Raw genomic sequence first — 15563 nt, forward strand, 5'->3', positions numbered from 1 at the left:
TACTTGTGTGATGTTAGTGAACTTATGTGTATATTTAAATGCATGTCAAGAATGAAAACTTTATACAACGCACTTTTCAGTTAAGATAGCCATGATGAAGCGTCCCATACCCCATACACACCACCACCACCACCACTACCACTTCTTACCCACCACCAAAAATAATTACTTCAGGAATCTCGAAAACCTGCATATATTCTGAACAGCAGTATAAAAGTGACGTGATAGTCTCACTGCTTGTAGTTTATAACCACCAGTCATATTTGTCTTGTCACCTATATTCACACACTGTCGGCCATTGTCTGAGATTTTATGACTGAGGACTCCAAGAGCTGTAACAGTATTTTAACCCAATAAGGGAAGCCTTGATAGAATTCACCGTCTATTTGGACATTGTCTAGTGATTATACAAGTCAGAGGTCTTCAGCTAGTTCAGTCCAACGTACTATTCAATATGCTGATGCTGTTCTTATAGTGTATACAAGAAAAGGTGGCTCCACCAACCCCGCCAGATATATTTATGACTATGGAATCAAAAACGTACGATAGAAGATATGATTCAATTACGTCCGCATTCCGTTAGAAGGTCACTAAAAGTTATTTTTCGACGCAAGACCGCAAAAGTAGCAGCAAAATGTGCATGTGCGGACAGCATGGAACAGTGTATACAAGTGGTTTTCATCCTAAAGGACACTGGCCCTTATGAGGTGACCAAAACTTATTTCCTGACAAGGTGCTTACCTTACATAAAAATTTCATTTAATAGAATTCAACAAGTTGACCACACTAGTTTGGGGAAAAATTTGCCAATTTAAAATTCAATCCTAAACATCCTTATTTGGGTCATAAATAAGATTTTTGATACCTTTTCAGTTCAAGCTTAGTCAAAATGGAACTTTCAACTATCTCCATATGAAATCTGAAATAAAAACAGGGTTAATTAGTAACGAAGTTTACACATTTTTGTCTAAACTTTATTTATTGGACGCTGATTACACAAGTTCTAACTAACACTGTACGCAGCGCGACCTCGATGGCTCAGATGACGGCGTTGTTGGAGTCTTTGCGGTGGACGAAGCCTGAAAACTCGTAGGAAACCATTGAGATTGGATGGGCATCCACATACCCTTGTACACATCTGAACGGAAGATCAAATCCGGGACCGCAAAGGTGAAAAGGTGGCTCTACCAACCCCGCCAAATATATTTATGGCTGTGAAATCAAAAACTATCGATAGAAGACATGATTCAATTACGTCCGCATTTCGTTATCAGTTCACTAAAAGTTATTTTTCAACGCAAGTCCGCAAAAGTAACAGAAAATGCAGTTAGCAGCAAAATCTGCATGTGCGGACAGCATAGAACAGTGGATACAAAGCACTGGACAAGACTAGTGACCAGATAGACCCAGGTCATAAGGGCAACCCTGGGTATGCCAAGGTCATAAAGGCAACCATAGGTATGCAAAGTCATACAGGCAAACATAGGTATGCCAAGGTCATAAAGGCAACCCTGGGTATGCCAAGGTCATAAAGGCAAACATAGGTATGCCAAGGTCATAAAGGTAACCCTGGGTATGCCAAGGTCATAAAGGCAACTATAGGTATGCCAAGGACATAAAGGCATCCATAGGTATGCCAATGTCATAAAGGCAACCTTGGGCATGCTTTGCCGAATTGGGGCCCCGAGTGGCCGAGTGGTCTAAAGCGTTATCCGTTACGGATCACTGCCATCTCACCTCTGTCTGCGTGGGTTCGAGTCTCGGATTCGGCAATGTGGGTACGTGAGAAAGCTTGTCAGTAGCTTCTCGTGTGTCGGTGGTTCTTTCCGGGGTTTTCCCGGGTTCTTCGTCCACAATTAATACTGGCCGCCATGTATAGCCTATCGAGTGCTGAAAAATGGCGTTAAACCCTACAACAACAACAACAAAAGCTTTGCCGAATTAACAATGTCCGATCTTCCTGATGGATTTTAATTAAAGGCTGAAAGTGGACTGAGGAAGCATAATTTGCGGATGTCTTAGTTGAAATGAGTATACAAGAAAACAACTATTTTACGCTGCGCAATAGACATTAGCTTTTAAATAAATACTTTATGAGAATTAGGATACAGAAGGTTGTAAATTCTGAGATAGTGAACTGTGATTTACGAAAATAATCGAGACAGATTCTCTCGACGAAGGAGGTGGTGAATAAGTGAAAATTTACCTTTCTCGAGACTTTAATCATCATACACGGTTATGTATCAAATAGTTTTACATAATAACCAGGTATTGCCAGTAAGAGTTCATTCACTTCTACTGGTATCTTAATGCCTTTTATTTGAAAAATGTCGGCCACTCTGTGCGTCAATACGTAGTTAGATATCATACCATCCCATGCACCGCATTAACATTTTTCTCCAACTTTACATCAAACTTGTTTATACCTGTACCGTTTTGATATTGGTATGTACTCCGCAATCATTGTGTGCATGTATTAAAAATGCAAATGAATGAATGAATGAAGGAATGAATGAATGAATGAATGAATGAATGAATGAATGAATGAATGAATTAATTAATTAATTAATTAATTAATAAAGTACGTTGTATACATTTTACGAAATAATATGGTTACAAATATACAGTAAAATTTACGAGGTACCTATGTATTGCGTACTCTTTGATTAAGCTTCAGCTGTATACATCCGTTCTCATAAATGATTTTTAAACAACACAACAAAAGTGCAAGCCAGATTGGTAACTCCTAACTTGGAACGAAAATAATCCCAGTCCAATAGCGACCTATAACGGTAATAAGAACATTTTAAAGAGTGCAAAAATATATAAGTCCAATAACATAACAAGACGTTTTCCAGTCCATACTTTTAATTAACCAATCATTCCCCAAAATGTGAATTGAATATCTTCATAGTAAGATGATTTTTAAAACAAACAGGGATGAACCCTTTCCAAAATGAATAAAGATATTTCGACATTAAAAAGAAGTTTGGGTCTGAAACTATATTTGCATGAAAATAGCCCAATGTAGATAAGATTTGAAATACCACTGTCTGCTGACGAAGACCTGAAATATCACTGGCCGCCGATGAAAAATTGTGCTCTTGGAACATACAAATTGAACTGACGGCGATATTTTATAACAAAAAATGTTCAAAATCTAAACTTAAACTTGCACAGTCAGTCTGAAGAAGTTATCTCCAGAAGAACCATAAAATATGTGTTTTTCAAAAGCAAAGAAATTTAACCCTGCTACTGTTACTTAAATTAATGATAATAATATTTCCGCTTTGTCCAAAAGACTTTTCATTTTCGCTTTATGACACAGCAAAAAAAATAATTGAAATTTCAAAGATAATTTTCCATTAAAATGAGATAATCTTAATTATATGAACAAGTTATGAGCAAGTAACCCAAATCAAACTATACATAATTTATGATTTTATTCCTCGCCTAATATGCACGTTATGGGTTTCGTATTTTTCCATATTACATTTTGCGCAGCGTGCCAGTTTTACTAGACTTCCCAGAGAGCAGTGTATAAAGGGGTCCAAGCATTGAGCAGTTTACACTGCAAACCTTTAGTATCGTGTAGATGATATGCTTTTGAGGAAGCAAAATGTCAGGAATACTGTGGAACTTAAGCTGAACAGACAATATTAGGACAAAGTATTCGTTCATTTGCCACATCTCATCACAAGCAACCGAGACACAAATGCCTACGACGACTTATCGTAATTTCCGTAAATACGAAACGTTTTGCTGTATATATCTGTTAACATTTCTGGGTTTCTCACAAACGAAACAGACAAAAACATGTCTATTTAAAGATATGACTGCTAAAAGCTCGGTTTCCTTTCTAACAGCTTTACCAGTGTACCCAGAGGATAATGTAGTGTCCTCTTGCTTCTGTACGCTTATAGGTATACAGTTAACTCTATGCATCAACGGATTATGTTTTGGGAACGAAGAAAATTAGTCTCGACATTAATATATTTAAATTTCTCGAAGGAAATTAAATTTTCATGCAAACACACCACACACACACACACAAACACACACACACACACACACACACACACACACACATACATACATACATACATGTCGCGGTTTGGATATCCGCCCAGCCAACGCTGGTCGGCTGCGTCGGTATGTCCTTGTCGTAGAGACTTAGGTCCCATATCTTCGCTGTGATATAGACTACCAGCCATGGAATGTTGCTCGTGACCATCTCTTGATTGGAGCAATCAAGAGGATAACTACGCATTGTTTATTGTTGTAACATGTTCCGTCATCGACACTAACTTAACTATAAAAAAAAATTAAAATAGCGTTGCCAGGAACTAAAGAAACTGCGACAAATGTCACGGAACTTCTGAAACACGATCCGTCGACTTCAAAGTTTCTACCAAATCCCATAGTTGAAAAATGATTTAGAAGTCCCTGGTGCGGGTCAGAAAGACTGCAAATAGAGAATGACACAGGGATTAAAGGATTAGAAAAAAGTCAAAGAAATTGACTAAAACCACGTCCAATCGATAGTATTTCTACCTAGTGGATATAAATGAGGTGTGCTTGCTAACGCAGATTATTATTCCTGGTGACTTGACGACTAAAGCTTTTAATAAATCAATGAAAACGATTCCTTGTATTAGATCGATTTTAATATGTTGTAAGTCTTATAATTTATGACGATTATATATTATCGTTGAAATTAATTAACAGCTTTCACCCGCTCGTAATCATGAAGTGTTAAATTGAAAATATTTCCGTATTGTCAGTTTTCATCCACTCGTATTTATAAGTTACTGCATTCGCATGGGAAAATGTAAACGAGTTTTTTTCTGAGTAATACCACAAGACATTTGGGAGTCCAGTATTAGTCCGAAAACAACGAGTTCATATTTTCCCATACAAATGCAGTAATATTTTTATAATATACTCATTTCGTTTTCTTACCTAAGTCTTAATAATAAAGTAATACATTACAAGAAACTAAGTAATTGCATTTATGCTGTATTTCAAACTAAATACACAAACGTAGATTCATCAACACAAAGTAACAATATTAATGCACACATAGCACCGTCAAGCAACCTTTGAACTTCTTCGCACGGTCGACATTAGTTTTTTTTAAAATTCGTTTTGGTCTACTTAAGCTTAAAATTTATAGTCATATTTTCAATGAATGCGCATTGAAAAACATTTGCAGTTGGTCTGGAATAGATAGATTATTTAATGTTGATCCAACTAAGTTCTGCTCTTTCTACCTATGATGGATTGGATTTGTTGGGTCAATTCAGTGCAGGGACGCGAATGTGATTTCAGTTGTTTATCTAGTCGAAATTACGGTACAATTTCGGCGTGTATCAGGTTTTCCATGACCTCGATTTGCAGAACTAAGATGTACATTTTGAGGAAACTCCGTATGCATAAATGTAAGTATATGTATTACCAGTCTTATTACCAGCTAAAGAGGACGTATGAATATGCCCTGTCGCTTGCATGCTTGCTGCTTTAGGGATCCCAGCTATCGACATATTTTACGGTGTATATCTTTTATCCTAACCTAACACTGTATCAAAATAGTTAAACCGGGAAAACTTCAAAGGAGCTGTTGTGTGACAGTCCATTTAGCCATCGTAAAAAAATGAATTTTCGTCATCTTAGCTTATTGGCTCTGAGGCTCATAATTTTCTACCAAAAGTTTATGTTCCATCTTTTTATCGAATTTAGTGTTTTGAGTGACTAATAAAATGGTACGTCTTTGGTATATATGCAATAGCCCCTGGCCTCAAGACGTTTCTTCTAAATAACTATTTAAATGATCAGACTGATATTTTCAATGTTGAGTCTCTCACGTTTGTTGTGGACCTATATTCTACTGCATTTTTATGGGGAAAATACGAACAAGCTTTCTTCATAATACTGCACGACCTTTGGGAGTGAAGTATTATTCAGAGAAAACGTGTTTATATTTTCCCATAAATATCAAGATAGGGCTATGCCGTCACATTTGGTCATGTGGTGATAAAAGGTGCGTAACATGTCAAAATATGATAGAGACCAACGCATTCTCAAGCACAATGAGGAAGAAAATATTGAACATACATGGCCCAAACAAAACACGCAGAGGCTGTAATTTATCTCATTCATGTGAGATATGCGGCCTTCATTATATCTGAGAAACCGAAAAATCTACACAAAGGATCAATCGTCACAAATCTGATTTGAAGACATTCTGAACAGAAGTCCAATAGCAAGATATTTCTCTTCCTCTTGCCTTACTTTCAGTGGCATTATATTTACTGCCATTGCCCACAAATGCAACCGGAGTTCCGGAACCAGGACAGAAAAGGAATCGTACTGGAAACGCCACCTAATAACACTGAAACCAATTTGTTTTTTCTCCAAAAAGCACACACTATTATAAAATAAACAATAAATGAAAAAAATAGTTTTCTATTTATATCCAATATTTTATCAATTTAAAAAAAATGGTTCGTTTAGTTCATTGGTCATTTACTTACCTATAATTACTACCTTTTATAGTTTTATTGGTATTACTATTAATGTTGTGGTTATTGTTAATAAAATAAAGTGACTTATCCGGAATTAATCAACGGCTACATCGCTTTATATTAAGACATATGTGGCACTTTTTCTTGTCATTTTTCTACATCAAAACCAACCATATTGGTATTTTATTGTCAGGGTGCACAACCAAGAAAATGCGATATACATGGTTTTGAAAGAATTCTTCTGTTAGATCCATACTCATCTCAGGTTTTGTAAATTCAACGCTTTCTTGTGTTAATTGCTTGTCCCTGTTTTGTACATTCATCATTTTCTTGTGTTAATTGTTTGTCTCTGTTTTGTACTTTCGTCATTTTCTTGTGCTAATTGCTTGCCTCTCTTTTATTCATTCAACGATTTCTAGTGTTAATTATTTATCTCTGTTTTGTAAATTCAACGTTTTCTTGTGTTAATTATTTATCTCTGTTTTGTAAATTCAGCGTTTTCTTGTGTTAATTGTTTGTGTCTGTTTTGTAAATTCATAATTTTCTTGAATGTGTTAATAGCTTGTCTCTGTTTTGTATATTCAACGTTTTCTTGTGTTAATTATTTATCTCTGTTTTGTAAATTCAACGTTTTTCTGTGTTAATTGTCTGTTCCTGTTTTGTAAATGTAACGTTTTCTTGTAATAATTGTTTGTCTGTTTTGTGGAGGGGGGGGAGTCTTACAAAAAGCAGTGCTTTTCAATACATTTCATGACAAACTCTCACTAGGTTTTCAATAGTACTTACACTCATCACTTGCGAATGGACCCTTGTGTCCGTAGCTGGCCTCCATTCAGCTCGATACCTCTATAACTGCCATACAGCGGCAGGTAACTTTAATTGCAATCACAAACTTCAAACGACTGAACATTATTAGTCGCCTCCCCGTACATAAATTGTTCTAGGGAGGAACTGTTTTGTTAAAGTACACAACGAAGTTCATAACTAATTCTTTACAAGAATAATTAGTTTGTTCCGAAGTATATATGTATCTAATTACCCTTAAGTAGGTGTATTGTACACGTACAGTTAAGTAGTTGAGGACTTTTTAAAAAAAAACAAACAATAAAGGCACAGGAATGTAGCCCATTACATAAATGGATGAGTAATTCAAAACAAGATTTCAAATATCTCGTATCAAATCCCTATGTCAAACCAAGGATTTCCAATAACTGTCTTTGAATCAATCTTAACATTCCTAAACAAGCCTTTAACAGTCAAGACCATGTCGGCTTTACTTGACACTGTAGCTATCCTATATAATATTAACTCGTGCAAATGCATGTATGACTGCAAACCGTGTAATGTTACATCCATCATTTCGCTGTTGCTAAATGCGACTGTTAAATCAGGATCTATGTCGTTCGTTTGGAAGCATTAGTACAACAGCGTCCAGTGTAGACCCTGGCCTGCTTACGGTTATGCCACGGCGGATCTAGATCAATGATGTACTTAAATGGATGAGCTTCATTACGTAAATATATACGGTATCCACTGCGACACCAACTTTGCAAACAAACCCACCCTATCAAGGTTTGCTCAAAGCCAAAATTGTCCAGTTACTCGGTCGATAAATCGATTCACGAGATAAGGACCATTTTTATGGCAAATAAATAATCATCGACCTCGTTAAACTGACAATCTGCGATACTAAAGTGTCAATATTTGCTCTTTAGACATACATATCATTAATAGTTGACTCAAAACAATCTTCTCCATAGTATGACATAGTATACTGTATACTCTTCCTCTTATTCTGTACTTATTTCCCACCTGTATTATGTTATCATCGAACAAACGGATTCGGTGTTAAACATGGTTGCAGTATGACATAGTATACTGTAATAAAACTGAAAACAAAAACCAGCTTTGTTCAATTCAGCCTTTTATTAATGTTGTTGTGGAAATTATTTACTTCTATCTGTGCCGACAATCCAATCTCGACCTTACGTGGCACTCCAGAAGCTTTACCCATGGCAGACGGACCTATATTGTCATCGTGGACTTTTATTCGTTGTTTACTTTGTAGAGTGTGTGATGGTCCTTTGTATTGTACTAACAAAGTTAATCAGTGATCTTTAAATCAAACCTGGCCTGTACAGACTACAATATGTAAAGTACAGGTTACATTGTGTAAAGATATTCTCTGGTTCATTGCTCTGCCATGCACTGATACATGAAAGAGTACTGATCTCGGTAGCCATGCTTTCATATTGATTCTTCGGCTCGAAAATGGCTCAAAGGGGAGGCCGTATAGAAGTCGTGTTTATTGATCGAGTAGGTGATGACTGTGTATATCCTTTTTGATCTTTGTTTTTGACTGCGAAACAATCCTTCTAGCCTACTATTTTCGTTTTAAAACTAAATATTTATAACCAATGACAAGATTTTCCAAGATTCATTTTGAGAAATTATATGATGACGAAAATAGACTCTTGTAAGCCAAAATGAACGATAAGACAGGAGTAAACCAAATGTTTTTACCTATCGGAACCGGGCATCAAGCCTGCTCAAGTCCGTATGTAAAAATCATCCATTGCTGTTTGGTTATTATAAAACTTACTCAGAGATACAAAGACAGCTCCGGTGGCCTAGTGGTTAGAGCGTCCGTCTCGGAAGCGGGAGGTCGTGGGTTCAAACCTCGGCCGAGTCATACCAAAGACTTATAAAACTGGTACATACAGCTGCCTCGCTAGGCGCTCAGCATTAAGAGGTTGATGTTAGGACTGGTCGGTATGGTGTCAGGATAATGTGACTGGGTGGGACATCATGCTACATGTCTGCGGCATGTTGCCCAGTGCTAGACATCACTATAAACTGCCACACTGCAGACATCGTAGCGATATGACTGAAAAATTGTTAAAGCTACGTTAAAAATCATAATCACACACACACATGCACACATATACAAAACGTTCAAGTCTGATACCCTTGGATAAAACAGGATACTCCGTGAAAATTCACCGAACCGTAATGATATATGAATAACTTATATAACGATTGTGAACAACCTTTGTCCACAACTCTCAGCCACATATGTTAAAGGATGTCATTCTCTTTTTCTGAACAAAAATTCTTTTATTTTTTGTTAATCTAATTAATAATTTTGATGCGATTGAAATAAGTTCAAACATGTGAGCACGTGCACACTTTGAATATTTCTTACGATTCCACGTGCGTCGTATTAATGTTATTCGATCCTACTCCACTCTAGTCCAACTAACTGCTTTGACAGTGAGGTTAGGTGTGAGAAGACTCCTTTCTTGCAGTTCCCGGTCTCGTAGGTGAGAAGTGACTCTTTTTATTTGTATGAACTACAGAATCTCTAAGATTAAATGCTGTAATCTGGTACTGATTGGTGCAACGGTCCAAAGACTTGGAGAAGCTAGAAATATTTACAAACTTGTCTCTCTCAAACTCCTAAACTCCTCATATCCTACACCCCACTGAATCAACCAACGCATTGATATTGGGAATCTAAAAACGGAATTGAGGTGGGCGTATCCAATGGTGGTTGAAAAGTTAATTTCAGACTTGAACAAATATTTCTGACATATTTGTGTACCGTGTCAAATGCTCAAACTTTAGGGAGGCGACCAAAAGATAGATATTGGTCTTTAAAAACTTATAATTCGGTATTAATTTCTTGAGCAATTAGCTCCTGCTGTACTTGGGGGTTCTAGTTGGTCGAGTGGTCCAAGGCGTTGGTCTTGACAGACCACTGACATCTCACTTAGGGGCCCTGGTTGGCCGAGTGGTCCAAGGCGTTGGTCTTGACAGACCACTGACATCTCACTTGGGGGCTCTGGTTGGCCGAGTGGTCCAAGGCGTTGGTCTTGACAGACCACTGACATCTCACTTGGGGGCCCTGGTTGGTCGAGTGGTCCAAGGCGTTGGTCTTGACAGACCACTGACATCTCACTTAGGGGCCCTGGTTGGCCGAGTGGTACAAGGCGTTAGTCTTGACAGACCTTGACAATTCACTTGGGGGCCCTGGTTGGCCGAGTGGTCCAATGCGTTGGTCTTGACAGACCATTGACATCTCACCTCTCTGCGTAGGTTCGAGTCTCATGCTCTGGCGACGTGGTTATGTGAGACAGCTTGCCAGTAGCTTCCCGTGGGTAGGTGGTTCTTCCTTGGTTTCTTCTTCCACCAGATATATTGGTCGCCATGCATAGCCTATCATGTACTGAAAAATGACGTTAAACCCAGGATAACAACAAGCAGCTGCACTTCGTCAAAGCAATAATTCTCAATTCACAAATCCGAGGCTGGGTGGAGGAGATGGAGAGGAGGTACAAGAGCCCATTTACAATTGAGAGTGGAGGTGGGGGTTGAGTGAGGAAGGCAACGAAGGGGCTCGTAAATGGGGGCACCCCCTCTACCCCTCCTCCGTCCCAATTAATGCGCTCCAGCTATAATAGGTTTTATCACTCTGAGTAAAAGCATGTACATATAGCTTTTATTTGGGGCGGAAAACGCCAAAATTTCCAAATGCACCACAAGTCACATAAGAAACAAACATTTTTTTAAAAAGTATGAATGCTTTAATTAATATAGTTAATTTGAAAAAGAAAATAAAAAATGGACTGTTTCCATAGCTCGCCATAGCAAATAACCGCGCCTTTTATTATGTTCCCCCATTCCCCATCAATAAACCTCAAATCTCTTTACCACATCTAGACTTTGACCCAGAGGTTGTAACCCCAAACCCGTTACATGTATGTGGCCTCCTCTTATGAATGCGTGTACAAATTTTTTAAAAACTGAGAATGTCATTGCAAGTGGAAATATTGCATATTTGACCTTTGACTTCCTACCAGGTTCCCCAGTGCAGGAACCCAAATAGTATACCCGTGCTCCTCTTCGAAGACTGACAGCACATAGGCAACCCATGAACCAAGTTAGCGAAAAGATGTTATGGACAGACAGACAAAGACAACATCCGCTTCCTTAACCGTGGGGATCAAAAGACTTTATGGGCCTAATTGTATCTTATCTACTCATATATAAATACAAACTCAGTAAAGACTGTATGGGCCTAATTGTAGACTATCTACTCATATGTATATTAACACTCAATAAAGACTGTATGGGCCTAATTGTAGACTATCTACTCATATGTATATTGAACGTCTTTGACGTATAACCTTCAACTTATCAGTTGAGTTTTTAAATTGTGCACTGTATATAGGCAGTTTGTTTTCAGTCTACAGTAACCAAATGCCATCTTAACAGGTAAATGAATACACTGAATGGTGATTGAGAAGTTTTGAATTTGAAAAGGCTGCAACCGCTATTCAGCCTTATCAATACCTGATTGTTATGGCTGGCCGATTGAATTTACAAACACCAAGGAGACAATTTATACCGTTAAACCAGGGTTACGATGCTATCAATTACCTATTCATCTAAAATTTTATAATAAGGTAACTTAAATTTGGCAGGGGGTAAATCTTTTTCTTTTTTTTTTTCTTAAATGCTGAAATCTATCGTCAAGTAATTTCTCTTGTTTTTAGAGACCAACCATTTTCTTCCATAAGTTGAATGCAGAAGATTGATCTTCGCGATAGTTTTAGTTGTTTTATGAGAAACAAATATCTTTCATGAACATATTGTCTTGAAATTGGTGTATTCCCCATGGGAACCTAGTTTACATATGAGCTTTGATTAGCCTATTTTTTACATCTGCAAATTTGATAGTGTTGAATTGTGTAGCTGCTGTTAGAGGTGGTATAACACAACATTAAATTTATATGACTATATTTCAGTTTGTTCAAACGGATTTTAATGGGTGAAATGGTGTAGGATTCGTTGTTTCATGTGTTACTCGCGTTTGCAATGGGATAACTCGTGTCCAGAACCAACGATAGATGTCGGAAGGAAATATTCACAAATATTGTCGGTTTTGGTCGCAATAACAAATTGTGAAACAAATGGAGGATACAGAATACCCACGTGTGCTATCCCCCTTAACCAAAGGGCCAATTACACACTTTGTATTGGAGGGAAAACAAGTAAAATCACCAGCCCCTTTGAGCACTAGAGAAAGCACAGTGAGTTTATTTGTCTTTTGTCTGTCTGTCATTGTTTTTGTGTCTGTCTACATAACTACCCATCTACCTCTCTGCTTCTCTGTCGCCTGACGGGGTTTTCTTTATAATAAAAAAAAACCCAATATATATATATATATATATATATATATATATATATATATATATATATATATATATATATATATATATATATATATATATATATATATATATATATATATATATAATATATATATATATATTCCTTTGTAACTAATAACTTTAACCAATAATACCGATCTTTAAATGGACAGACTACAATTTATACTTTGGACGAAAGATTAAATTAAGATGCTGTTTTGTTTTTAGCACAGCCATTTCAGCGAATCAAATCTGTAATAATGCGAGTGAAGATGTACGCTTACATATCGAGTGTCAGCCAGGGGTACATTTTTCACAGACTATAGCGTCTGTAAATCGTAAGAACTAATGTCGGTCGCCTGTCAGTGTTGTGATTCCTGATAAGGTCAGGCATGGTTTGTTCGCAGCAATTTAGTTTCCGCTATATTATGTGTATGCTCTCATTGCTCCAGTATATTGACCCCCACCAAAAAAATTTTAAAAAATATGTGAAAAGACAAGAAAATAAAAAACAAAACAAAAAAAGCATCGCTTTTTATTATCCGATCTTCATGTGTTCTAAAAGTCGAAAGACAGCAGAAGAAACCGATTTTCATTCTCAAGCCTCTCTGAAAGATCATTTACACATTTTAAGACGTCAAAATGTCGTTTTCAATGGCAAGCGGGTCATAACAGCATATAATTTTTGGCAACGAATTCATTTTGTTAGAAAAAAATACACTTTACATCACGATAGGTTCATTATCTTTCTTGTTTTATTTTTTTTATGGGGCAGGGCGGGAGGCAGTACAAATATCCAAAATATTTTTATTGTGTTTAGTAAAACTGGTGAAAGTTACGTGTGGTAATTTATAAAGCACAAAAATATTGAATCGAAAATTGTATTCCAAATCACTCCCAAAATTGTATTGTATCTTTACGTCACCTGCTCTGTAATTTGACTAACCCACAAGTGACAATGGACGAAAACTTGGGCAGAATTTGTCATCTTAGTTCAGAAACTTTGAGGATAGAATGCTACCGAAAATCAAAGACAAATAATGTCACATTCATAATTGCATTCTATATTTTCGTAAATGACGAAAGCGGTAAACAGTTGGTCAACTTTGTTTCAAAACTGTATGAGTAAGTACTCTCAACATTTTATATCCGATGCTTTTGATGTAAAATTTTAGGACCAATTTGGGTTATGATGCGTTCCTAAAACCACAATAATAGTCTGGAAAACAGTATGAACCCGTCTCGGCAATTATATATTTGGAAGCTGAATCGTCGTTATCAAAGCTCGCTACAAAAATCTGCACTCCAAAACTGAATCAAAATTATCTACCCCTCAATCGGAATGGTAGACACAGAGACAAAGAGTTTTGACAAGCAGTCTAACCACCAACCTCTCACACCAATCATAATTAATAGCCTTTCCTCGATTTCCTTTCAATACACCATGTCTTTTGCATAGAAGAGCATGTTACATATAAATCGTTTTATAACAACTCGTACAGACAGACAAGCAGACGCCTGTCTCCGAAAGCTGGTCATCTGTCGTAGTTTCCTCCATGGACATGTTTCTATGATAGCATCGACACCTAGTACTTATAAATCCCCAGCTTCTGAAAAATAATATGCACATTGTGTACGCACCCGAGCACTCATTCCAAATATCGTGCTAATTTCACGGGACTTACCCTTCCAACCGCTAGAATTATAACACGTAACAATACGACGCTGGAGACGCACACGAACACGCAGCGGAAATATCATGACTGGTTCCTAGCTACATCTTGTAACGAGGTTTAAGTAATTGACACTTTTATAGCTTTGCAATCCGGACTCCGAACTTGGTGCTAAATCTATCCAAACGTCACGTTTGGACTTTGCTGAGATCGGTTCACTTTCAAAAGTTACAGTTTTATACCTACATCGGATAAAATATAGACCCTTTCATTGCGGATATAACAGATTTTAAAAAGCATTTGTCGGTAAAAATTTCACTTCACCTATTTGTCAGAAACAAAATAAGCAGCATCGTGAATCCAGATTCAAAAGCAAATCAAGATGGCAGCTTTCTTATGTACCGGTGTATGTAAAGAATTGCATTTCTGATTTTAGAAACAAAGTCATGCATGTGGTTTTCATTAAGAATTCAAACCTCAGTAAATCAGAAATTAGGGTGTTGCAAAATCTATTTTAAAAACCCCAACAAAACTCTGATAATACAGAAGAAGTCAAGTGAAATGCCTCCGTTGTCATGAACGAAGATCAGTATATCTTTTGGAACCGGAGCTTTAATATTTTTTCTTTCAAAACCAGATTATTATGATACAGTATTGGAAGTGATTCGTGAACTTGGAAAAACTATGTGAAGGTTGAGGGAGGGGTTGACAAAGAAAATTCAACTACTTTTCCGAATAATTCAAGACCAATGTGTTAAATTTTTCCTAAATTTCACAAACCATTCGAAAAATGGACTCAACCAAAAGAAAGTTCCTGCAGGTCTGTCCATTGTTTCAAATGTTTCACGTGAGACTGGCGTATTGCCGAGAGGATAGATTTTTATTCAGACTTTTAGCTCAGAAACAGTTTTCGAGTGTTAAAGATATAAATGAATTTTTGGGAAACTCGAGTAAAATTAGAACTCGTAAAAACTGTATTTTAGTTACAGCAGGTATTGATAGCCTTTGTACTAACACCGATCATGATAATGATTTGACTGTATTCTGGTTACAGTGGACATTGACAGCCATTATACAAACGCCGGGTCTGTTCATGGCTTGACTGTATTCTGGTTACAGTGGACATTGACAGCCAATACACAAACGCCGGG

The 15563-nt window shown here is 37.0% G+C and overlaps 1 protein-coding gene across 12 annotated transcripts in view; it reads left to right on the forward strand.

The window, feature by feature from the left end:
• LOC149797346 (uncharacterized) overlaps positions 1 to 15563 on the forward strand; it is a 117143-nt gene that overhangs the window by 2166 nt on the left and 99414 nt on the right. The window contains exon 1 of one of the 12 annotated variants that reach the window (XM_089962091.1): positions 11905 to 12619. The exons of 10 other annotated variants lie outside the window; for them this stretch is intronic. In XM_089962091.1, the coding sequence (XP_089818217.1) occupies positions 12500 to 12619 (120 nt within the window). In that variant the 5' untranslated portion in view covers positions 11905 to 12499. Of the gene's footprint in view, positions 1 to 11904; positions 12620 to 15563 lie in introns of those variants that run through there. One more of the 12 variants, XM_089962093.1, reaches the window with a different exon arrangement.

Source organism: Sinohyriopsis cumingii, chromosome 6 (genome assembly GCF_028554795.1).
Source record: "Sinohyriopsis cumingii isolate HCF-2022 chromosome 6, ASM2855479v2, whole genome shotgun sequence".
Taxonomy (NCBI): domain Eukaryota; kingdom Metazoa; phylum Mollusca; class Bivalvia; order Unionida; family Unionidae; genus Sinohyriopsis; species Sinohyriopsis cumingii.